Raw genomic sequence first — 26,677 nt, 5'->3', positions numbered from 1 at the left:
GCGGACAATGTAAATAAGAATCACACCCATTGGCTTCAATGGGTTTGCAGAAGGTGTTAAGACAAAATTTGGCTCACGTAAGTGCCATTACTTATAATGTATAATGGTGACTTACATTGCAATGTGCCACATACAGCATGCAGTAAAACACAGGGGAAACACAAAAGGTTTGCCAGCGGAAGAGGAACACCTCACCCCTCCCAAAAAAACCAACCCAACATATCAGGTCTGAGACTTCACTGCTTTGCATGTTTATTTACACCTGTGCAAAGTGCTGACTTGATAGTATTTTACTCTGCACTCATTTTGCAGAGGTGTAAAGGACCACACATGATGCAAGGGAGAGGAGAACTAGCCCATGTTCTCCAAGTGTCTGATCCAAAGCCCACTGATATCAATGGAAAGACACTTATTGACTTCAGTGTATTTTGGATAGGCTCTAAAAGAAGATATAGGCAAATTATTTAACTGGAATGTACTATTTCAACCAGTGAAAATTTTCACTTCAAGTACAAAGAAAAAAAAAAGGCAAACTAAAGAGAACTCTTCAAACTTCAGTTCTTTCTAACATTTCTAATAAGAAACGGGATACTTCCTTCTGAGCTTGCGAGTATCAGTAGCAATATAAACTATACTTCAATTTCACTTTGACAGCAATAATAACATAAATGTTTTTTTCCTTTTTGCTGAAAACCATCACTCAGTACTGTTTACCCAAGCAGTCTGTTCCTGAGTTCTGTGAGCCACTATACTTGGTAATATAGGCAACATGATGTCATTTTAACCTTCTAACATGATGGGAAAGGAAACACAAATGGCAATCATTCCCACCGCGATGTAATAATTGCATTAATTGCTTCTCAAAAATGGGCAAGAGGGAGGAAAATGAGAGAGGCTTAAAAGATACTAACTACTCTAAACTGAATGTTGTGAGTTTGAGAACTGCTGTGCTAAAAAAGTAAAAACACAAGTCCACCAGTGAATCTGAAAGCTTATTGTGAACGTAGCATGGTCATTTGAAATATATACAGGTTAAGGAAACAAAAGATTTACAAGGCTGGATTCTCTCATTTATTTGGCAATGTAAATAAGCCAGAGAGCTGCTGACTTTTCCTAGCTAAGGATTCTCCAGATGTAAATGACTGCAAGCTGGTGCAGCTGTGGGGGACAGAGTGAGGGCACAAAAGGAAGCAATAGCCTGCAAACAGTAGAATTCAAACACGTCAAACAGCACCACAGCCAAGGCTGCTCTACCCTGTGCTGGGGTTATAACCAGTGCAGAACTGGCCTCACAATCAAAGAGTAGTGGCTGGCTATTCAGCCCCCTCAGTTGCATTCAGAGGATAACAGGTATATCTAAGAATTTAGGCCACAGTCTTTCCTTATCTATATTTGTGACTGTCAATCCATAATTGTCATGGTGGGTATGCACAAGCACTGAGTGGAGGACTTCTACAGGACTTAAATATTGTTATTTGAGCATTTGTGAAATCTGATTGAACTTGAAGGAATATTTGCTACAATTTAATATAACATAATATTACACTTTGTGACATGGGTCACAGAAAATTTTGTTTCTCTAACTTCCATCAACTTACACATTTTGGCAGATATGAAGTTACTTATTCAGGTTCATAAGACTTGCAGCTGGCTCCCTACTTAAATCTGGCAGTATTCTAAAATATCAGGAAAAGCAACTGGAAAAAATCCATGTCAAATCCATCTGTTTAAACTTCGTTTACTCGTGGTAACAGCATACACATGTCTAAAGTTACTGATAAACCACAGAAAGCTTATGTAATCCTGTTGCTATCCAAAACTAAAAACAATATTCATCTTCATCTAATAACCAGAGAAAAATCACTGTACATATGAATCATGTGTGCTAGGGTGGTCTTTAATTTATCTGTTAAAAAAGGGCGGAGACTTTCACAAAAGTAAGAAAAGGGAAGAAATGCACTCCACATATCTCAGGTTTTATTGGAAAAATCTGTTTAAACAGTAAAAAAAATTTTAAAAAAAATCAAATTATAGTTTTTCTATAAAGTCATGTTTCATTTGCTGTAACTTCTTTTATAGTAAAAAGTTGGTTTTTTTTTTTTTTTTTTTTATGAAGAGTATCTGGTGAGTATCAGATGCATCCGGCAAAGGAGCTGGAATCTCCAGAATGGTCAATTATGTAACAACTAGGTTATATGGAAAGTTTCTTCCTAACCCCCTGAAGTAGTAACGTTTATAACTCCTATATGCATGTACATACATGTTGAATGCTTTCTTGATTGCAGCTAAGCTGTGCATTCCATGAGTTAATTATGTAATAAATAATACCTCTTTTTCCAGAATACGAGAAATCTCTCCTAAAGTCCTGTCCAGAGCAGAAACCTTGTTGTTTGCCAATGAACTGCTATCCTGTACTTGGAACTGCTTTAGAAGATCTTTTGCTAATCGCTGCAGCCTTCAACATTAAACAAAAGACAAAAATGAGTTAAAAAGAGAAAAAAGTTACATTCAAGTAAAATTTCAAAGATACCTACTGAAACGTAATGAGCCTCAATTTGATTAAAACAATTAAGAAAAATCTACACACAGGTATTACTAATCATATTGCAGTAGTATCCAAAATGTGCACCACAGAGGAAGACAACAGCCCCAGCCTAGAAAGCATACACTCTAAAAAGGACAAGGAGATGAAGAAAGGGGGAAGTGAGGCCACATGCAAGTAAAGAGATTAGGACAATCATAAGCACTTATTATCACCTGTTTGTTTGCTGGTGCTGTGGTCTTTTTTAAGTTAATCACAGTTAATTACCTGCATCCTTCCTCCACAGTTCAACCTATTTGTCTTTCCCAGCTTCATTTCCAGTATTCTTTTGCCTCCTCCTCCCAGCTTTCAATTATCTCCCTCCACATAGATGAGCAATTCACTCAGGAGAAGAGTAAAGGACATAGAACAGTAGATAATTTAACTAGTTTCTTAAGAAGTGGGTTTTTAGGGGAGACTGAAATGAAGAGAGTGCAGTGGCTTTACAGACCAGTTCAGGAATGGCATTCTATTCCTTAGAGGTAAAAAAGAAAGTGTGGTGGTAGCTGTGACATACAGAGATGAGGTGGGATGGAGCTGGTTTCACTGGTGGAGCAGCATGAATGTGGGAGGATGACATAAGAACCAAGTAGGGATAAGTAAGGAAGGAAGTTATGCAGGACCTTGAAACTGATCACAAGGCGTCTGAACATCATGAGTGGGGGACGGGAGAGCCAGGAAACATTCACAGTGGGGGTGGCATGGGTAGAACGATAGGAAAGGGAAGATGATCTTAACTAGTACCAGAAGGTTGAAAAGGGAACCAGCACGTCTGTAGAATCTATATCAAGATCATTTGTAGTTAATGATTTAAAAAAAATTCTAAATGGGGGCAAGGCCTAGGCAGGGAGAGCTCCTGCTTAATCAGTGGAAGGTGGTATTTTTTATTTTTTTCACTTAAAAACAGCTAAGTAAATAAATCTATAAAAAGACTTCATAGGACTCTGAATCTGGAAAGTTACAATGCCCAATAAAAGTAAAAATAAAAATGATCATCAGGATTTCTTTGAGCCTAGGATTTGTTAGCATCTGGTTAGCTGGACCTGCTGACATTCAGCCAGAGGATTTTTCTGGGAAAGGAATGCTAACAGTAGGTTAAGTCCAAACAAGAATATTCTCTGCACTGCCATGCCCTCTGTGAAAAACAAAATTGAAAGAATTTCTTCTGTACTTACTAAACTAGGAGCAAAGATAGAAAAAAAGAAGAAAAAGTGTAGGATATGGGACTGCAAATCTCATTAATTAAATACTGTGACTGAACAACACAAGCAGGTTACAAAATTAGTGAAAGGCAGAATGGCTGCAGCCCATACTTAGAAAACCAAATAAGATCTACAAAGGTAAGAAGTCTAGGCAGTTTTAGTGGAAAGTGATTCAGATCTACTTTATCTTCTGGAAAATCTGCAAGATTTCTGAATCTAAATAAAGATCTATTAGAAAATAACTACTGCAGTCCCATGAGGAAAGCCCATAAAACTTCATTAAGAAGAGCGAAGCATCATAATCACAACTCTGTCGCATTTGAGAGAGCAAGATGGAATTCTCCTTGCTGCAGGTAGTATAAAAAGAGCAGAAATCAAATTGGAGTAAGATCTGAGGTCAGCCATGCAGGCCAAAAGAATGGACTTTGATGCTCTTAAAGAATTTGATGGATAAAGATGACAAAGCCTCATTTTTCTATATGGCAAATCTTAAAGCCTCTTTCGATGAGGAAGTGTGTGTGTGTGTTTTATCTACATCTACATGTGGATCAGACATCAGTGTCCAGAGTACTTAACATTACCTAAGACACTGCTCAATGCAAGGACAAGGATTAGAGGGAAGAAGAAAAGGTCTTACTGAATAATTATAATTAAAGCTAAGATTTTGTCATGGATATTTTTAGTAAAAGTCAGGGACAGGTCATGAGCAATGAAGAAAAATTCATGGAAGTTCGTGACCTGTCCCGGACTTTTACTAAAAATATCTGTGACAAAATGGGGAGCTCAGCTGCGGGGTCCCCATACCGCCTGCGGTAGCTTGGAGTGCCTGGGGTGGGGGGTGCCCAGGGTGTAGTCACAAAAGTCTCTGGAAGACATGGATTCCATGACTTTCTCAACCTCTGTGACAAAATCGTAGCCATAATTATAATATCAAACTGCCACCTTTGTTGACAAGTTCCCTTGCTTCCTTCCCAAGTTGGAAAGATCATACAAAGATTTTCACACCATTATATTGTTATATATCAGTGTGAGTCTGTATAAATGCTTTAATTAAACATTAATAAATTGGAGTACTAAGAAACTAGAACATTATCTATCGCTGGAGCAGATTTGCTCATTACTCAGTTATTTTCCCTCCAGCCAAATAAGATAGGCACTGACTCATACTGATTTATTTAATCTGGAATGATCTTTATTTACTGGAAATGCTGGTCAGTTTTAATGTTATATTGCATGCTTGAGAGTAGGAATTTTTCTTCTCTTTTTGGATTATATTGACTTTGATCTTTTTATAAAGACTGCACAAAAAAAGTGTGGCTATTATTAACAATAACAATTTCTAAGTTAAATGTATAGTCTGAATAATGTTTATTGTATTTTTGGATGCCCACCCAATCTGTGCACTGGAACAGACTTATTTCCTCAATTTTTAAAAATTCATAAGTTGCGGATATTATAGTATCTGTCTCTCTGGAAGGTAGATTGTGGAAGGGTATATAATGGAAGAGTTCAGATTGTTTTTGGAATATGCAATATGATATTTTACATATATACATTTAAATTAAGAGACTGTATAAACTGTGAGTGTAATTACTTATCTACCTTAACTCTTTTTCTTCTATACTTTTAAATAACCGTAATGTTCCTTTACTTACACACATACGAGAAATCTTATCTTAAAAGTTAAATTAACAGATAAAAAAAAAAGTTCCTTGATTTTTGAAAACACTAGATCAAAGAGTCTCCAGCTCCACCCCCATCTTTCCTGCAATGTGGAGTTTAGGAGTTCTGCAGGGTCTCTGATTCTTCTTATCTCACACTGACCTGCAAAAAGTACCCTCCAAAGCATGTGGGTCTAGGGAGGCGAAATCTGGTCTACTGCAAATAAATACTATAGAACAATGTTCAAAAAGAACTTTTGTTGAAAGTCTTGTCCTAATGGGTTATGAACCAACAAGGCTGGTAATTAAGAGATGAGAATAACTTAGTGATGTACGGGATGGTACTCTTGGGGGGGCTTTTGGGAACTCTTTTACCATCAAATGGAAGAAATGGGGTGATTTCATGAATCTGATGGAGTTGTGCCTTGGATACAGCTCTATCATCCTTGCAAGAGATAATTAAGATCTCCAGGATTCATAAAAATAATTAATTCTTAACAATAACTTTTTTTAACTCTGCAAAGTACCAGATTGTGTCAAGTATTTAAAAAAGTCCCACGGAGAGATATTCCCCAACTCTTTTCCTCCACTTCAACATAGACCTATTTCAAACCAGACATATACATACATATATATAAAATGAATTTTAATGTTCTGCTCTGGTGATTGTGGGTGTCTCCTCTCTTCCTCTAGAATAGAGAGGGAGCCATTGTTTGCAATGGGCTCACTCCATTCAACACAGGAGAGTGGCCTACTGATGAAAAAAGGAGGAAAGTGAGTGAAGGAGCTGCTTGAGAGAGTGAGGAGTGAGAGTAGAGTTCCCTCTCTTTCTCAGGAAAGCCAAGGAGCAAGCGAGTTGTGGGGAAGCCAGGCTGCTGTAGAAGTTGGTTGAAGGAGCATCTACCAGGGATGAGGACCAAGTATAGCAAGGATTGTGTCATTAGCAGTGAGAGATACCAAGGTCCTTACTTTGACTATAGATGTAACTGTAGCAGAATGCCAGTGGAACTGAATCTTGTGACACGATAACAGCCATTCACTGTAAAGTACATACTGAAGTCTTTATATATAGACATACTGGAATGAAGCCGAGACCTTTATTTCTGAACTGGGGAACTATTTTCCAGTTTTATTGACAGTTTTGCTACCACACTAAATCTTTTTTTTTTTTTTTTTTTATGGAATGCTCTGGCAAGTCGAAGTAGAACACATCTTATATTTATATCAAAGAACGGTTTTGATTAATTATATTTGGATAAAAACTCTGTTTCATATTAAATATTTTTCTTTGGTGGATAATACAGTGAGGAAATAGCCTAAATTAGAGCAACACAAAAATGATATTGCAAAAAAGGGAAGAAACTCTTACTTACCTGTATTGTAATTGTTTTCTTTGAGATGTGGGTGCAAATATGTATTCCACTCAGGTGATGCATGCTGGCGATGCACACCGAGTGTGCTGGAGCCAGAGAGTTTTCTGCAGCTATACCTACTGGTGCAGCACACGTGCCCTATGCCTCCTCATGGCCACTCCTATGGCTATATGAGGGCAGTGCCACCACATCCTCCATCAATTCCTTTTCACTGAACTATGGTGGCTCAAAACTCAATGGAGAGGGAATGGACGGAGAGTCGTGGAATACATGTGTGCAATCATATTTTGAAGAACAAAGGTTACAGTACAGGTAAGTAACCAGATTTTCTTCTTCGAGTGTTTACACATGTGTATTCCACTCAGGTGACTCAAAAGCAGTACTGTCAGGAGGTCGGGTTCCAAGTATATTTAAACAGTGACTCAATATTGGTTTCTCAAAGTTTGCATCACATCCTGAAGCTGTTGTCATGGCATAATGATGAGTGAATGTATACACAGAAGACCAAGTAGAAGCTCTACAAATGTATAGTATGGGGATGTCCCTTAGAAAAACTGTTGAGGGTGTTTGAGCTCTTGTTGAATGGGCCAATAGTCTTTGGGAAGGAGAGGCATTTGCTACCCTGCATCCTGTTGCAATACAGGAATTAATCCATTTGGAAACTGTCTGTGCTGAAACTGCCTGACCTCTCATTCTGCTATTATATTAAACAAAAAAGCCAAGACAACAGCCTGAAAGTCTTGGTCCTATATAGACAGAAGGCCAGTGCTTGCCTGACATCCAAAATATGCAGACTTGAGTGCCATTTTTGGAAAAACAAACAAAAAAAACAGGTAAGTATATTGCCTGGTAAAAATGAAGATTTGAACCTTAGTTTACAATTTTGGATGCGGCCTCAAAGCTAATTTATCTTTGAAAAGTAACATATAGGATGTACTACTATGACAGACAGAAGTGTTCCCATTCTCCTATCTGATGAGAAAGGATGCCTTCTGAGACAAGTGAAGCCAAGAACAGGCTCAAATGGAGTATCCATTACAGCCACTAATACAGTGCTGAGGTCCCAAAGTGGTACTGTATCTTTAACAGAAGGAGAAAAGCAAACAATTCCTTTTAAAAATCCAGAAACTATGGAGCTGGAAAAAACAGCTCTCTCTTGAATGGAAGCTATATAGCTAAGTGGACTCTCAGCGAGGTAAGAGAAAGACCTGAGGATTTGAGGCGTAACAGGTACTCAAAAATGTCTTGAATCTTAGCTTTTGCTGGGAGAATTCTGTGAACAGTACACAAGATCAAAAAACATGTCCATTTAGCCAAATACAGGGACCTAGTGGATGGTTATCTACTGTTAAGAAGTATCTCCTGAACTGACACTGAACAGTGCTTCTCCACTTGATCTAACCACTCAACAGCCGTGCTGTGAGGTGCAGACTATTAAGATCTGGGTGACACATTCATCTGTGTTGCTGGGAGATCAGATTTGGAAGAGGAGGCAGAGACCATTGGTTTGAATCGAGAGAATGTAAAGATCCAAGAACCAGAGTTGTCTCAATCACACTCTTATCATTGCCAATTATCTTGGTGTGATCTTGTTTTAAATTGAGAACTTGTGGAATGGGGGAAGTGCATACATGAGACTCGATCCTCATCTCAGGAGAAATGTGTTGGTTATCGAGTCTGGATTATGACTTACTCGAGGACAGAGCTGATGGCATTTCTTGTTGCCTTTTGTTGCAAATAGGCTGACTGCTGGAATACCCAAGATTTGAAGGACAGTCCTCGGCATACTGTTCTTGAGGGGCCAATCATTCTAGGAGAATCCCCTTCCTGGGTAATCGGCCATCTGTTTCTGGGAGACAGTTAAGTGAGCTGTAATGAGAGTAGCCTTCCTTGATGCCAGAGTCACACAGATTCATCAATCTTGGCAAATCTGATTGGATCACCTCCCTCCCTATCTATTTAGGCAGTACACCCTGGTTGTATTGCTGGCCAGTTTCTGGATCGACAAACCCTTGAAGTGAGGGAGAAAGGCACAACAAGCCTTGTGAATTGCCCAGAGTTCAAGGACATTGATACAAAAATCTGCTAGTAATGACTGTCTTGGACGAAAGGGGCTGAGAGATATGTTGTTTTGATCCAGGGAACATAGGATCACAGGAGAAATCTTGAACAACTTGTTTGAAGGTGTCTGTTCAGTGAATCTTGATGGATGCGGAGGTTCAGCTTGGCATGCTGGGTCACGTAAGTACATGAGGTCATATATCTAGCAGCCTTCGGCACAACTGACAGCAGTGGTAAGGTGTGACTTGAGAAATATTCACAACTTGTAAATGTTCTGAAATTTGTCCTGAGGGAGACAAGCCATCGAATTCCTAGAACTGAGTAGGACCTTGATGGACTCTATTTTCTGTATTGGGACCAACATGGATTTTCCCTTGTTCAGAATGAGTCCCAGACAGTCGAAGAGACAGATGATGAATTAACATGGTGAAGTACCTGATGTTTCAATCTGCCTCACACCAACCAATCATCCAGATAAGTGAATTCACATCTTCCCTTTCTTCTCAAGAAGGTAGCCACTTCCACTTTGCACTAGTAGGTAATACATGCGGTGCTGATAACAGGCCAAACTGAAGTACTGTGTATTGCTAATGTTGGCCCACTACTACAGATCTCAAAAATTCCTGAGACTTGGCAGCACTGCCACATGGAAATAAGCATTCTGGAGATAAAGGGTAGCAAACGAGCACTGTGATGTAGGAAAGGATGGATTGATGCTATGGAAACCATATAAAATTTTATATATCTTATGAACTTGTTGAGATTTTGAAGGTTCAGTATGGGACACAGAACCTCTCTTGGACTTGGGGATCAGAAAGAGTCATGGATAAAACCCCTTTCCCCTATGCCGAAGTGAAATTCTTATATGGCCCTTAGAGTGCGCACAGTCTGAACTTTCTGAAGGAGCACTGACTCCCTGAGACAGTTCCCCAAAAAGGGATAGTGGAGATGAGTGGGAAAGGGGGGAGTGAGAGGAATTGGATAAAATATCCCAATCTCATAGTCCTTAGGATCCATTTGTCTGTGGTTATGATCTCTCAAGCATTGAGGAAGTGGCATATCTGTCCCCATGCATGGAGGGGAGATTACAGAAAAATAGCCAACGATTGAATTGCTCTCTTTGAAGGAGAAGTCAAATGCCTTGCTTCCAAACAGCAGACTGAGGAAGAGCTAGCTGATTCGTATTGGAATTGGTGGATCTCCTTCTCTGTGATTTGTGCTTCCTCCTCAAAATATTCTATGACTGTGAGCAGCTCTGGTTTGTTTTATGAGTCCTCTTTTGGGGAAGCTCTGGATAAGACAACCAACACCTCTTCCTCAGAGAAGAGACTGAGGCCATGTCTACACTAGAGAGCTTACAGCGGTACAGCTGTAGTGATGCAGCTGTGCTGCTGTAAGATCTCCCATATAGCTGCTCAAGCTGACGGGAGAGAGCTCTCCTGTTGACATAATTAAATGACCCTCAACAAGTGGCAGTAGCTATGTCAGCAGGACTGTGTCTCCTACTGACATAGTGCTGTCTACACCAGCATGTCTATTGGTGCAACTTATGTCATTCAGGGAGATGTTTTTTCACACTCATGAGTGAGATAAGAATACTGAAAAAAGTGCTAGTGTAGACATAGCCTGAGTCTAGGGGTCTGTCAGAGACCACTGCAGCCTCATTAGTGGTCTGCAGGAAGGCAATAGGTGTTTAGTTGAAGGTCCTGGGGCTGAGGTGTGTCTCATGGCCTGCTTCAAAAAGTGTTGCTTGAGGCACAGATCTCTGGAAATCTGCATTCTTTTTCTGAAAGAATGGCAGATACTACACCTCTCCCTAATGTGCCCCTTGCCAAGACAGAGAAGCCAGAGCACGTGAGGGTCACTATTTGGGCAGATATCCCACATGACAGGCATTGCTAAAAGCCCGGGGACTGCTGCATATCAGTAATGTCTAGCACTGAAGACTAACTACTAACAAACAAAATAAAACCCTAAAACAAAATGAATTAACAAAAGAGGCCTAATTATGGGGTACTAATTTCTATTTACAGGGAAGGCAGAGAACTAATCTTGCTGACTAGAAAGAGAAAAAAATCATGAGGTAAACTGCCCAGGAAGCTTCAACTCAGGCTATGGGTGGTGATAAGGAACTGATAGGATCAGGGCAGTGCCACTCTTATTCAGCCTCAGGAGGAGCCAGGAGAAGGTGCAGGATGCATGCATGGACCCAGTGGGTACTGTTGCAGAAAACGCTCTGGCTCTGGTGTACTGGGCACCCACCCACTTGAGTGGAGTACACATGTCCAACCACTCAAAGAGGAACTCTTGCTTCTCTTCCTCAACCCAACAAACTGTACATCGGATCTCCTCAATTATATTTCAGCTATAGGCCCCAATTCAGGACGGCATTTAAACATTCATTAAAAGCCCATTCTTATTCAGCAAAACACTTAAGTACATGTTTAAGTAAGGAAGTGTTTAAATCCCTTAAGTAAATACTTCTTTCAAATTACATGTCTGGATGGAGACACACTGGAGGTTGCACAATCTAATAATTATGAGGGTTTATGCTGAAATATATTTTACTAATCATTAAAATAATATTAATGTCCTAATATAAAATATGATTTTGCATTGACTACTCAGAACTATAATATTCAGTATGAGTGTTTTCTTTACACAGTTTTGATGTGCTTCTTTCTTAATATACCATATCACTAACACTTTCAATAGAGGACTACATCTACACAAAAATTAACATAAAAGCAAAAAGATTATTAAAATGGTTTCTCTGCTCCACCACTTTGTATTTTAATTTGGGCTGGTGTCCCATCAGATTAAGGTAGAGGCAAAGCAAGCGTAAAATTATGGGCAAAACATTAGACTTTGCGACAGAAAAGCAGCCACTTCATTGGTTGGAGGACTGTTTCACCACTGCAGAGAGTAATTCTAATATTTTAAACAGTGAACTACAAAGTACCTAAACATACCTATAGAATACACATATTTGTATGTCAGTGTCTTTGTGAATTTAGCATATATTCCACCCAATGCCAATAGTATTTAAAAAGGCATAAGGAACATTCACTAAACACAAGAGGTCTGTATTTAACCCTGAGGTAAATCAAAACTGTGATTCATCTGAACTAAGCTTAAAGGAAGAATGCCAGAATTAGAGTGATGTTTCAGTAATACGAGCTAAAAGCTCTGTCCAATTTCCAGCCTCCACGGAAGAAACACTGCTGGTAATGTATTCCCCCTCAAGAAAGAAACTGTCAGATTTTAACTTCGACTGTAAATAACTCCAGAATCTTTTACTAAAAGACAAACTTTAGTTCACACTAGTGTAGTCCTGTTTGAAGAGGACGATGTTAACGTAAACTAGCGAGCTTTTAATTTGTGCCTGCAGCATCCATATGGGGGAGATACAGCTCAGCACTTTGGTGCATACCGCCATTCACACACCCTTTACTCCAAACTGTGGGGCAGTATAGACAAGCCATAAGAGTGAAATTTCCAGCCCCACATGCTAATGATTTACTCCTGAATTGCTTATGGTTAAGGCTAAGATTTTGCCACAGATATTTTTAGTAAAAGCCACAGACAGATCATGGGCAAAAGAGAAAAATTCATGGGAGCCATGACCTGTCCATGACTTTTACTAAAACTATCCCTGACAAAATGGGGATCTGCTGGTCCTCACACTGCCTGAGGCGGGGCAGCTGCACAGGGGTTAGGAGCAGCCTGCAGCAGCTGAGGGCTGCGGGGGTACCCCTGCTGTCTGCAGCTCTGAGGATCCTTCACTGTCTGTTGGGGACAGGAGTTGTGGGCTTCCCCCGCTGTCCTTAGCCACCTGGAACTTGGGGGTTCCCCTGCCATTGCAAGGAGCTGCAGGGCTCCCTGCTGCCAGCAAGCTTGGGGTTCCCCTGCTGGCGGTGGGCAGGAGCATATGGGTACCCACTTCCTGGGAGCTGCATGGTACCCCGCTACTCACAGTGACCTGGAGCTCCAGGGACTGCCAGAGGCAGGGGGGACCCTGCAGCTCCCAACCACCACAGGCTGAAGTCATAGAGGTCGCTGGAAATCTCAGATTCTGTGACTTCTGTGACCAAATCATAGCCTTACTTATGTTCTATTGTCTGCTAATCCACTGACAGGAAAATGGTACAGTATGTGTTCTTGTTGGGAGGACAGAAGAAGCAGAAATGTTCTCTGTAACTGCTAAATCCTGGATGAGTTATCTCAACTCCAGACAGTCTTTAAACTGATTTTTTGGTCAAAGGAAAGATGGTGATCTCTTTATTTGGGACTGTTCTGAAGAACCAAGGAATCTGTTTGATACAGTGGATTGTGCTTCGTACGGAATTTATCATTAGTATCAACAGATTAGGAAAAATTGTAATGTTTGCTCCAGTGATTATATGGACATAGCAGCTTTTCCAAATTCATCTATCCATCTATTTCATGATAATGTTTACATTATTTCTGTCCAGAGTTCTTTGTTCCTCCACCTTTTCATACTAGAAACTACAAACAACTGGGCAAAATTCGCCGGGCTACACAAAAAGGGATGCCACAAATGCAGTATGTCTTTTTAAAATACGATTTACATCTCACCAAACAAGATTTTAGTATTACCCACAAACATGAATAATACAGATTTTAGAAGAAATATCCATAAAGCACATATAGGGGTGGCTCACTGGGAGGTGCTACCACAATATAAATACTAACTAAATAATAGTTTTAGCAAATAAAAATACATTGACATTTTTACAATTCAAATGCCAAAATGAGGGCTGCTCATGTAAAAGGTTTTATGCTATATAATAGTAATCAAATAAGTAATAAATAAAAAAAATCCAAAATATTTTATAACAAGAGTTTCTTTGTGCTATGGGCTAAGTTTTTTGAATAGGGCTGTCAAGCAATCAAAAAAATGAATTGCAATTAATCGTGCAATTAAAAAAATGAATCACGAATAATCGCACAGTTAAACAATAGAATACCGTTTACAGGTCTGTCGCCTCTTATGCGCATTTAATATGCGTGATTTCAGATTTACGTGGTCGGCAAAAACAACAAAAAAAAAAAAAGAGAAAAACAACAATTTAAATACTGTTTCTGTAGTGCGGGCAATTCTGCCTGCCATTACACTCAATGTAATTTTGACTATACGTGTTTTTCCCTTTATGCGCTGACTGCGGAACGTAACCCCAACATAAGATGCGACAGACCTATATTTAAATATTTTTGGATGTTTTCTACATTTTCAAATATACTGATTTCAATTACAACACAGAATACGAAGTGTACAGTGCTCACTTTATATTTATTTTTGATTACAAATATTTGTACTATAAAAAGAAATAGTATTTTTCAATTCACCTAATACAAGTACTGTAGTGCAATCTCTTTATCATGACAGTTGAACTTAAAAATGTAGATTACTGTACAAAAAAACTGCATTCAAAAATAAAACAATGTAAAATTTTAGAGCCTGCAAGTTCAATCAGTCTTACTTTTTGTTCAGCCAATTGCTCAGACAAACAAGCTTGTTTACATTTGGAGGAGATCATGATGCCCGCTTCTTGTTCACAATGTCACCTGAAAGTGAGAACAGGTGTTCTCATGGCACGGTTATAGTAGGCACTGAAAGATATTTACATGCCAGATGTGCTAAAGATTCATATGTTCCTTCATGTTTCAAACACCATTCCAGGGGACATGCATGAATGCTGATGACGGGTTCTGCTCAATAACAATCCGAAGCAGTGTGAACCGATGCATGTTCATTTTCATTATCTGAGTCAGATGCCACCAGCAGAAGGTTAACTTTCTTTTGTGGTGGTTTGGGTTCCGTAGTTTCCACATCGAAGTGTTGCTCTTTTAAGACTTCTGACAGCATGCTCCACACCTCGTCCCTCTCAGATTTTGGAAGGCACTTCAGATTCTTAAACATTGGGTCGAGTGCTGTAGCTATCTTTAGAAAACTCACACTGGTACCTTTTTTGCGTTTTGTGAAATCTGCAGTGAAAGTGTTCTTAAAATGAACAACGGTGTGCTGGGTTATCATCTGAGACTGCCATAACATGAAATATATGGCAGAATGCTGATAAAACAGAGCAGAGGACATACAATTCTCCCCCAAGGAGTTGAGTCACAAATCTAATTAACACATTACTTTTTTAACGAGCGCTGTCTGCATGGAAGCATGTCTTCTGCAATGGTGGCCAAAGCATGAAGGGGTATACGAATGTGTAGCATATCTTGCATGTAAATACCTTGCAATGCCAGCTACAAAAGTGCCATGCAAATGCCTGTTCTCACTTTCAGGTGACACTGTAACTAAGAGGAGGGCAGCATTATCTCCTATAAACATAAACAAACTTGTTTGTCTTAGCTATTGGCTGAACAAGAAGTAGGACTGTGTGGACTTGTAGGCTCTGAAGTTTTACACTGTTTTGTTTTTAAGCGCAGTTATGTAACAAAAATAAAATCTACATTTGTAAGTTGCACTTTCATAATAAAGAGATTGCACTACAGTACCTTGCATGAGGTGAACTGAAAAATAGTATTTCTTTTATCATTTTTAGAGTACAAATATTTGTAATAAAAAATAATATACACTTATTTTAATTACAACACAGAATACAATATATATGAAAATGTAGAAAAACATCCAAAATATTTAATAAATTTAATTGGTATTCTATTGTTTAACAGTGCAATTAAAACTTTGATTAATCATGATTTATTTTTTTGAGTTAATTGTGTGAGTTAACTGCGATTAATTGTCAGCCCTAATTTTTAGTAGATTTCACATACTGGAAACGAAAAGGACAAAAGATCTATATTAACATTCTCAGGCTAAGCTTCATTTCTAGAGAAAGGCCTTAAGAATACTGATTTGTCAATTTATTTTCACCATTTCTACAGATTAACTCAATAAAATCTTGGATGTATACTGCACACACCGAAAGGAGAATTAATGTGGACAGACACAGGTCTAGAGAGTCTGTCCAACTGATGTACAGGTTTACAAGGGAGTGGGAGGTTGCAATGAATCACATTCTTTTTCAGGAACTAGCCAGAATCCAAATGGGAAGCATACACCTTTCTCCCTCCTATTGCCCCAGAAGGAACTATGAAGAGGGATAGGAAAGACTTTAGCAGTACCTGCCTTGGCACAGTCAGAAGGGCGTGTATATTGTATCCTCTTAAAGGATTGTGTAGTTGCTGTATTAACTGGAGATTTATTTACTCTTTTTTGGCTCCTCTATAGTTTGCACAGCTGTTTGGAAAATAACAAATTCTACACAAATATTTCCAGCATGTGGGATTATCTGCTTCTTTCCACTAATTCCTTTAAAATGGAGGTTTGTCTCTGAATGTTGCCAATATTTGGTCTTATGTCTTATAATTGGCCTAAATAGTAACTTATGTATTAGACCAAGAATGGCCTAAATATCTTTCTCTCCTGTGAGTCAGATAGTGCACTGGGTGGCAAACAAGACTATACTGTAATATAGAGAAGTGGTTTTCAACCATTTTTTCTGGTGACTCAGTTGAAGAAAATTGTGTGGAGCAAGTGCTTAGGCAGCACACGGAGCCCCATGGGCCTACGAGCCAGACCTGTTGCTGGCTGCTTCCAGGTAGGGACTACTAGTTTTACTACTAGTTTTTACTGGCTAGCCGCCAATGATGAGCAAGGCGACCCAGTGCCTTGCATTCTGCAACCCAGTACTGGGTCGCGACCCAAACTTTGAAAACCATTGATATATAGAACGTTCAATTTTTGACTATGCAAGAACATATCTCAGACAACGTATTCCATTTCTTCTGTAGTAGACTCTCATTAGAGGTTTTTCTTTTTAATTCTGTCTGCCCTCTCTACTGAATCCTCTTTTCAGGACAACGACAGCTTAAATTTCTGTAGTGTTCAGCATGTGCCTTTTTGTGATAGTTTTTTGTTTTGTTTTTTAGAAGAGTTTAGAGACAATTTTACAAACCTGCAGAAAGGGAGTGTTAGCTAATAGTTAAAGCACAAGACTGGGAAGATTGGATTTCTGTCCCAGCTACTGACTCACTACATCAATTGCAGCAACATTTTCCTCTGCCTCACTTTCTCTATTTACGTAATGGGGTTCATAACACTTTGATACCTCACATGGTGTTTTGATGCTTAATTTAATACTGAAAACTCTACAGTCCTTGGAAAAAAAGTGCCAAGTAAGTGCAAAGTATAACTTATTTTGTGATAATCTACTTTCCTCCTTCCTTAAAACTGTCTGCTGTGCAGCCTTCTAACAGATATTACAAAGGGAATGGTATGTATGCAATGTTGTAGCCATGTCGGTCCTAGAATATTAGAGACAAGGCGAGAAATACCTTTTACTGGACCAAACTTCTGTTGGTGAGAGAGACAAGCTTTTGAGCTACACAAACCCTGGAAGCTGGTCTCTCTCACCAACAAAGGCTGGTCCAATAAAAGATATTATCTCATCCACCTATCTCCCTAATATAATAGGTATCCATGTAAATATAACTTTAATAGGCAAGTTTACTGGATGAAATGCTAAATTATTACATCTAAACTGATCCGCAGCCTAAAAATTAACACTATAGGAGTCACAGGAATCTGTTCACCTTCAACAAATGACCAAAAAGAGCAACTATCAACAAACAGCTGTGTGAAGCCAACAAGTGAACAAGTCAACTGGGAATATTCTCCCTGCTGCAATGATAGCATTCATTAGCTTGGAAAAGTGTCATTGGCTGCACAAATTAGTTGACAGGGCAGAGCACCTAAAGAATAGGTAGTATTCTGGGACTGTTTCCCTCAGCTTTAGGGGACAAAAGCTGCTCATCAGATATGCTAGAAATCTCTACTGGCCATCTTGTAAACTTCTACTTGCAGCAAAGAACTGGTTTGAGTCTTCTGACAATCCCACAAAAAACAAAACAAAAAAACCAAAAAAATAAACAACCCCCCCCCACACACCACTTCTGAGTTAGTACTCTGGAGCCCACACAAGTGCACATTTCATACCTTCCAAAGCAGCGTGGGCCCAGGCTGCTGACTAATATTAATGTCATCCAACAAGTTAATGTGCTGTTTATAAAACATTTGATCCAGTGCTTGGCCAATGCAAAAAATTGTGTAAAACTGCGAAATGTAAACTAACAGCAGCTACTAAAACAATCTGTGAACTGCAACAGGAAACTAGTGATCTTTGCAACACTACAGTGGTTTAGGATTAGGGTTGTTTATTAATATAATTCCAGCCTAGTTAGACTATTTAAGACCTTCTTTTAGAATAAACAGAAAATATTGATGTTTATTTTGTAAGTGAGAATTTTTTTCAGATCACATATTATTACAGATATTAAAGGTAGCTAAGAATCTGTCACTCATTCCTTTTCAATACTAGCATTCTCAATTTTTTACCTTTTCACTCCATGATATGCCATGTCTCATTACCTCAGGAGATTTTCTCAGAGCCTGCATTGGATAGATTCTAGACTCTTATTACTGGCAAGAATTCACTTTTTGTCAGCCAGGCACAATTAATATTAGCTCCCAGTAAAATACTCTGTGTTCTGGCTGAAAGGATAAAAGTCTAACTTTTTAAGAATTTCTCTGTAGTATGATAATGTTCCACCCTAGACCTACTGTTGCTCTGTTCCTTTCTTCCAGTTTGTTTTTTCAGCTATTGTACTAGGTAACACAGGGCCCTATGCTTAGTTTAATAGCAGTATAATCTTTCCTTTTAACTTTTTCCCTTTGTTAAAAATGTCTTTTTACACTAGAAAACCACACTGATCCAGGCTTTAGTGCTTGGCTCATGAAGTTTCTTGTCTTCTCATTCACTCTTTTACCGAGGAATATAAAGTTACCTTTCCTAGATTATTTGCTTTCAGTTCTGTTTAAGATTTGCTTAATTTCCTGGCATAATATATGATGTAAACTCTGAACTGAGCTGTTGGTTGACTCATAGGCAGTCTTCTATTCCCTCTTTCACAAAGTATGTTCAGACTGGAGCTCCGATTGCTATTGCCTTGACCTCAGAGCAATTGGCAAATACTCAAGTCCCGATGCTGGACAGATAGATATTTTATTTTTGAAATGTTAACTGCTTTCAGGCTACTGTGCTGAAAGGTGACTTTCTGATTAAACTGGATTTAAGCACTACCTTGATTCCAGAAGATCTTTCGGTAATAGGAGTCTCACACTGCTATTTTTCTGTAGGTCTGTGTACAAGTTTAGAATGGGGGCTGCATTCTGCCCAGCACTACGGTGATGCAAAAATCACACAAACTAGCAGGAAGTTCAAGAGGAACAGAGTTTCCTGGCACACAAGGAAACACGTTCACTGTTCCCTGTTTAAAAGGGTGCAGTGTATGTTCACCCACTTTGTGACAAGTTGGCTCTGCTGCTCCTTCTTCTCATGTCTTCCCTTCCCACTTTGAGATGGCTTGCAGTTCCAGACTCACCTGATCCCTACACTCAAATGAGTACAAGAACCATGATTATGCTCAACCTCCATGAGGGGGCATAAGCTCTTTTCACCCACCCACGCACTCTTGTCAATCCATTCACGGTCAGGAATCTCAGGATACCATCTAGTCCTATATATTTAGGATATCTATTTAGATGATAATCTAAAGTAATCCAACAGATTTTTTAGAATTCAATCCTACTTTATGTACTGCAGATGCATAATGTTGCAATTTGAGCATAGACTGGGGAACCACAGTAGAATATTACCAGGGTGCTCTAACTTGCAATGGAGACTGGTCTGGCACCAGGACAGGGCAAGACAATAGGATTCAGCCCTAGAGATTTTTATTATAGGACTCTGGCAACACCTATTTTAGTTTGGAACATAATGACATCGTTAAATGTACTGGACTGAACACTAGTCTTCTGAGCCCTAAATTTCCAACTGAGAGACTAAATCTCATTAATTTCTGAGCAGTTAAAGGTTATTGTCACTAGTGTCAGTGCTGTAATACAGAACTGATTTAATATAATTTTATTATATAATAATCTACCACGTCTATTTATTTATTGTTATCAACACTATGCTCTGTGTCTACATAATACCTGTGTATACAATAAGCCACACATCAATATTCAGAAAACCTAGAATACCTAGTCACATCTTCTAATTTTTCTGGTATTATATGCTAAAAATTGTTAATTTAGTAAACACTTCTTTCGTATGGCTGGTGTAGAGCAGCAACTACAATTTCATCTGAAGCTGACTGAGTCAAAAGGCTACATTGGGAGTAGCAGAATTTATTGCAGCAATACCTCCTTCATATTTATAAATTGGGCAGTAGGTGGTGATATATTCAATGGTCTGTCATGGGGAACTTACACACCGGGGAGTCCTTGATTTTCCATTTGTGCATTAGATATCCGCATCTACCATGGTTGGTTAGAATTCAGTTCAGTCTTGACCAAGATAGATGACCATGGAAGGTCAAACCTAGGAACCTTCTAAGTGGGATCTGGCACAAGGTGCTTATTTTTTAAGTCTTGTGTAGCCCAATTTGCTTTCCAAGCCTCCTTCTGATCATAGCCTGATTGCATGAGGCTTAACGAATGTTCCCAGAAAGGCTTGCAGGACTTAAGACGTTGCAGGGGGGAGGGAGTGTGGCGTTGTCAAGGTCTTGGTGAATAGGAAGACATCTGTTTTCCTGGATTTGCTGAGCTTTGTGGAAAGTTGCAGCAGTTTGGGATATTGGCAGGGGAGTGAGGTTAGACAGGACAGGTAGCCACGGTGTTGGAGTCGACTTAAGGGTTCCCATGATGCACCCCATCACAGTATTTAGCTGGGTAGCCATGAGTCGTGTGTGGCTGCACTGCTCCATACCAATGCACAATATTCAGCTACTGAATATACAAGTGTTATTGCAGATGTTGGCAACACTGATGCTGATGCAACCCAGGTTGTACATGCTAGTTTCTGGGTTATGTTGGCTCTCGTTTTTATCTTTGCAGCTATCTTCTCAAGATGACTACGGAAGGAGAGGTGCGGTCGAGTTTCACTCTGAGATATGTTAGAGTGTAATCGTGTAGAGTGGAAGATGGCACCTTCACAGGGCCCACTCTGTTAAGTGAGAATTCACAACGAATGTCATCAACCTGGCGATCGAAAATCGTTCAGTGATCTCCCAGTTATCGGAGCAGCAAGTAAACACTAAAAATGTTTTATTTGTTTCTCCTCACTGAGCACTAGTCAAGTGCATGAGGTGTATTTTTTGGAAATACTTGCTATGAATATCAGAGTCTTTGAAAACTTTGCCAACATTCTAGAAGAATTTATAAAACTTCACAGGCCTCCCAAAAAAGATGCTGCACTCCACAAGGAGTAGAATGAGCCACCAGGAATAGGATTCCTGCAGAGTTTATAAGTTCTTCAGACACAAGAGATATAAAAATAAAAAATATAAACAAGAAAACAGGTGAAATGAGAAAAATCAGATTAAAAGAAGAGAAGCCACAGGAGCTAATGAGGGATTGAGGCTGGTGAGTCCAATGAAGCAAAAAACCAACCAAACAAAAAAACCCATTATAGTTAGTTCAAGTCAAAAATAAAAGGAAAATTTCAGGTGAAAAATCAGGGGATTGTTGCGTTTCTGCAGTACAGTTGAACCAGATGACTGAAGGCACTATGGTTTATCAGTGTTTCAAGAAGAGCCAGGCACATGCCCATCCTGCTATCGGCTGATAATCAGGCTTTAACTATGAGTTTCCTGGCAGCCACACACAGGAAGCAGAAATCCAAGAGTACTAATCTGTCATAATAGTTACTCTAATTATTAAGAAATGGAAGTCAACAACAGTACCCTCTATCCCAGAGCATTTATGATGTGCCATCTGATGGATATGCTTAGTGATGGTCATCACTGATAAAATCACATGGAAAATGGGAACAATTTGTTGATTATTATTAGCAGTACAAGGCAATTAATATCAGAAGCTCAGAGCACAAGCAAGGGGGAAAAGACAATGTGGTTAAGTAGAACTTGCATTACTAGCAGCTGACTAATAATTTTGTTCACAAAAAGTATCCAGAAGTCTGAGTTGGCTGTCTTTTCTAGTTGCTATTTGACTTACTTAGATTATATGTATTTATATATTACTTACCATAGCAAGCTATGGAAAAACAATCTAAATGGAGTTACTATAAGGTGAGTGCATAGCTGGTTGGAAAACCATTCCCAGAGAGTAGTTATCAGTGGTTCACAGCCAAACTGGAAGGGCATATCAAGTAGGGTCCTGCTCTGTTCAGTATCTTCATCAGTGACTTAGATAATGGCATAGAGTACACTTATAAAGTTTGCAGATGATACCAAGCTGGGAGGGGCTGTTTTGGAGAAGAGGATTAAAATGATCTGGACAAACTGTAGAAATGGTCTGAAGTAAATAGGATGAAATTCAATCAGGACAAATGCAAAGTACTCCAGATTTGAGGGCTGGAACACACTCTAATCTCATGTGTCACTTTTTACACCACCTCTGAAAAGTTCTCCAGGCCCTGTAATGTACATTTGAGATTGACAGTTTATATGGAAGGCCTCAGTCTGGGAAAACCAGTTTTCTCTAGAAGTTGGTTGAAGGAGCAACTACCAGGGCAAACTAGTGATTTCATCCACAAACTACTGCAACTATACTGGGCAAACCTAGCCCAGCAGAGCAGGAACATTCTCTTTCCCCTCCTTATCCTTAGAGGGGACTGCAATGATGCTCAGATAGCAAAGAAGAGATCTACAACAGGAATGGAGCTATGAGATGCAGGTTGCCAGAATCATCTTCTCTATCTATGCGAGCAGCCATACTGTTTCTTGCCTGGGGGAGCCTTTAACAGAAATTCCGGTGGAGAGAGTAAACTATGGATAGGACTGCAAAATTAAGCTTCAGTAGTTCTACAAACAATTTCATTTTTAAATTGTTTTCTATACTTACTCTTCCACATTATAATCCTATTCTGAGTACATGTTTGCACAATCATTCTTCCAGCTGGTGGTCTCCAAAACATTTCTGACTCTTAAACTCGTGTTAATTCACTGAGCTTGCATACTATTGTTAACTTCACTGCAACAAATTTCCTGGTCCCCAGCTTCCTAGATTTGCCCATCAATGGGTTAATAATATATATGTCTACAGAGACAAGTGGCCAGATCACCACTGAGTTGGTGTACACTGGTGAAGCATCATTGAAGCCAATGAATATCTGGCCCAAGATATGCTGTCAATGGCAAAATTCCTTGTGAAATAAATGAAAACCCCCGCAAAAACTCTCTTCTCTCTTATGGGCATTATATTGCACTGTAGCCTCATTTAGGTCACTGGAACCTAAAATGTTGGCCCCCTGCTAATCTCTTTGCCTATTGTGTGGAGACACATATTTTGAATCTTATCACTGAAGTGGTTATGGCAATGATTTTCTGTGTTAAGAACTGATCTATAGTTCACGAGGACAGTGTACCAAATATTGAATGGAAAGTTTACCACATTGACCCCTATGGAAAAGTTGCCGATGCACATCTACAAAAAACACAAACAACTGAAGTACACAGTTAAATACTTACTTTGCTTTGTATGGTGATTCAGAGGTGGCATTTTTTGCTTCCATTAAACTTTCATATTCTTTAGCCCTGAGGGAAAAATATTAATCAACATTGATTATTCTTTAATTATTCAATGTTTGAAAAGCAATTAGATAATTCTAATATGTGACTTATTCAACTTCATGACACTGTACAAGTCACTGCATTTCTGAAAATCAATTTTATTGTAAGCCTTTTTTGTCTTTTCATAAGCCATATTTGTTCCTAAAGAACAGCCAGTGACTTGGTATGATTATTGTTACTACTTTAACTTCACCTGTTGTGTATTTAAGATATTTTAAGCTGACTTTCAAAATCATAACAAATGCAATACAAAACAATGGTGAGAGAAATATTATTTTTATCCCGAAAATGTCATTGCAGATGAAAACATCGCTAATTTTGACATGTCTAATGGATCAAAAGACAAATTTATCACAAGCGTTATAATTAACATTCAAATTGTCCATTACATTTGAGGGTCCAAATAAATCTTCTATGAAATACTAATGACAGTACTATGACAATATATCTCATGAGACATACAACTCTAAAATAAATCTCTCTAAGAATGTCTGCTTTACTTTGGGAAATGTAAGCAGGACTCAACAGCGTAAACCTGTTTAGACACTTAAAAGTATTCTTGTTTACATTGGCCACATGCCAAAGTAAAGGAAAATCTGAGACAATACTTCCTTACCACTGCTTAGTGTGGCTCCAGCTGGACTGGGCCAACAGGTGATAAAACATCATCAGTTCATCAACCTAAGTCAGGATTCATTGCAGTGATTCATTAACATTTAATATATTTGGTAAAACCAATTTAGACACTATGGTGATGCAGAAAATTTAAATTCTCACTTCTTACAGACAGAGCCCTATTGTGAAAGAAATATCCAACAGAGCAGCTAGAAAATTCAGCTTTGGACCCATTAGGAAAACTCTACATTGACTTCATATTTAGAAAGAAAATGATGGCAGATGCAGAAACTAATGTGGAAAGATAGTGATGTTTGGGTTAGGTAAGGCTGCTGCTCAGGACTGTTGAGTTCTATTCCTAGCTGTGCAGCTGACTCAATCTCTGACACAGGACAAGTCATTCAGATTTTCAGAAAGGAAAATCCAGCCACTTTTTTAGGTGTCCAAATGGGAAATGAGTTATTTTGAACATAAGAACTGCATACTGGATCAGACCAGTGATCAGATCTGTGATCCTTCTCTGACAGTGGTCATCATAAATTGCTTTAGAGGAAGGTGCTGAAACCCCACAGTAGGCAAATATAGGATAATCTGCCCCCCAATAAGATGTCATCCTAATTGCTAATAGTCATTCTTTGCTTTAAGCCTGAAGAATGAGGCTTTATGTTCCTTCCAAAACTCTTTTAGGATTAACTATTATAACTCCAGATACCCCTATGAATGTCCTTGAATCATGCTAAAATACTTGGCTTCAATGACAGTCAGTAGCAATGAATTTCACAGTCTAATTCCATACTGAGTGAAAAGTATTTCCTTTTGATCAGTTACAAATTGCTATCTTTCGATTTTACTGAATGTCCCTTTGTTCTTGTGTTATGAGACAGGGAGAACAGACCCTTCTCCATATTATTCACAATCTACCTTCTCCATATTATTCATCATTTTATATACTTTTATCATGTCCCCTTCTTTGTAAAGCAAATAATCCTAATCTTTTCCATTTCTCTTCATATGACATCTTTTTCATGCCCCAATCATTATCATCACCTTCTCTGAACTGCCACCCATCACCCATCAATCATATAATTTTCTTTTCGCAATGTGACCACCAGTGCAGCACACAGGGTACCAGATGAGGGCATATCATTGATATGATTGTAATATTTTCCATATTATTCTCCGTTCCAATCCTTTCGGATCTTAACATTTTCTTTGCTTTTTTGACTGTATCTGCACAATGAGCAGAGGTCTTCATTGAACTGTCAGTAATGCCCATGTCTCTTTCTTGAGTAAACCTAGCTAATTTAGAACTCTGTAAGGTATATGAATAGTTCATTTTTTCCCTCCAGTGAACACTACTTTCCATTTATCTACCGTGAACTTCATTTGTCCATTCACCTTGCTTAGTTAAGTTCCTCTGAAGTTCTTCACAGTCTTCCCTGGACTTGACTAACCTAAACCACTTAGGGCAGTGGTTCTCAAACTAGGGCCACCGCTTGTTCAGGGAAAGCCCCTGGTGGGCCGGGCTGGTTTGTTCACCTGCCGCATCCGCAGGTTTTGGCTGATCGCGGCTCCCACTGGCTGCGGTTTGCCACTCCAGGCCAATGAGGGCTGCAGGAAGGGCGGCCAGCATGTCCCTCAGCCTGCGTCGCTTCCTGCAGCCCCCATTGGCTGGGAGCAGTGAACCGTGGCCAGTGGGAGCCGCGATTGGCCGAACCTGCGGACGTGGCAGGTGAACAAACCATCCCGGTCCACCAGGGCTTTCTCTGAACAAGCGGCAGCCCCAGTTTGAGAACCACTGGCTTAGGGTACGTCTACACAACAAAAAAAGACCTGCCGCAGTGAGTCTCGGTGGTCGGGTCAACTAACTTGGGCTCACATTGCAGGGCAAAAAATAGCAGTGTAGATATTCGGGCTCAGACTCTGAAACTCAGTGAGGGGGAGGGTCTCAGAGCCTGGGCTCCAGCGCAAGCGAGTTTTTTGCCTCACAAACTTGGGTCAATTGATATTGGCTTTGAGACTCAGTGCCATGGTTTTTTTATTGTAGTGTAGATGTATCATTTACGTCACCTAAAAGTTTTTATACCTCGTTATTCACCCCCCCTTTCCAGATCATTAATAAATATATTAAACATGACTGGACCTAGTAAGAAACCTTGAGGCATCCCACTATTAACCTTTTTCCACGATGAAAACTGACCATTTATTCTCACTTTTTGTTTCCTGTTTGTTATCCAGTACAAAGGCATTCTAAGAGTATGGCCCAGAAAAGTAAACCAAAAATTATTCACCTAAAATACGTCCCATGACAATTTTTTGTGAAAGGAAGGTTTTAAACAAATTGTAAATGAGAAATCACAAAACATATTCTTTCGTTAGTTTTTTCAGGTGTTTGTCCGAGTTTATTATTTAGTTCTCACTGACAATCAATCTGACATGCAGACACTGAAGCATTCTTTTGATAGTATCACATCCATATTAAACTGGGATAAT

At 39.2% G+C, this 26,677-nt stretch overlaps 1 protein-coding gene across 4 annotated transcripts in view; it reads right to left on the bottom strand.

Annotated features, from left to right (window-relative positions):
* SCAPER (S-phase cyclin A associated protein in the ER) overlaps positions 1 to 26,677 on the bottom strand; it is a 357,916-nt gene that overhangs the window by 162,681 nt on the left and 168,558 nt on the right. For all 4 annotated transcript variants that reach the window (XM_075069526.1, XM_075069525.1, XM_075069528.1 and 1 more), the window contains 2 exons: positions 23,468 to 23,533; positions 2,329 to 2,455 (listed from right to left, as the gene is read on the bottom strand). In XM_075069526.1, coding sequence (XP_074925627.1) covers positions 2,329 to 2,455; positions 23,468 to 23,533 — 193 coding nt within the window. The remainder of the gene's footprint in view (positions 1 to 2,328; positions 2,456 to 23,467; positions 23,534 to 26,677) is intronic.

Source organism: Chelonoidis abingdonii, chromosome 9, assembly GCF_003597395.2.
Source record: "Chelonoidis abingdonii isolate Lonesome George chromosome 9, CheloAbing_2.0, whole genome shotgun sequence".
Classification (NCBI taxonomy): Eukaryota; Metazoa; Chordata; order Testudines; family Testudinidae; genus Chelonoidis; species Chelonoidis abingdonii.
This window is presented reverse-complemented; position numbering and strand designations above follow the sequence as displayed.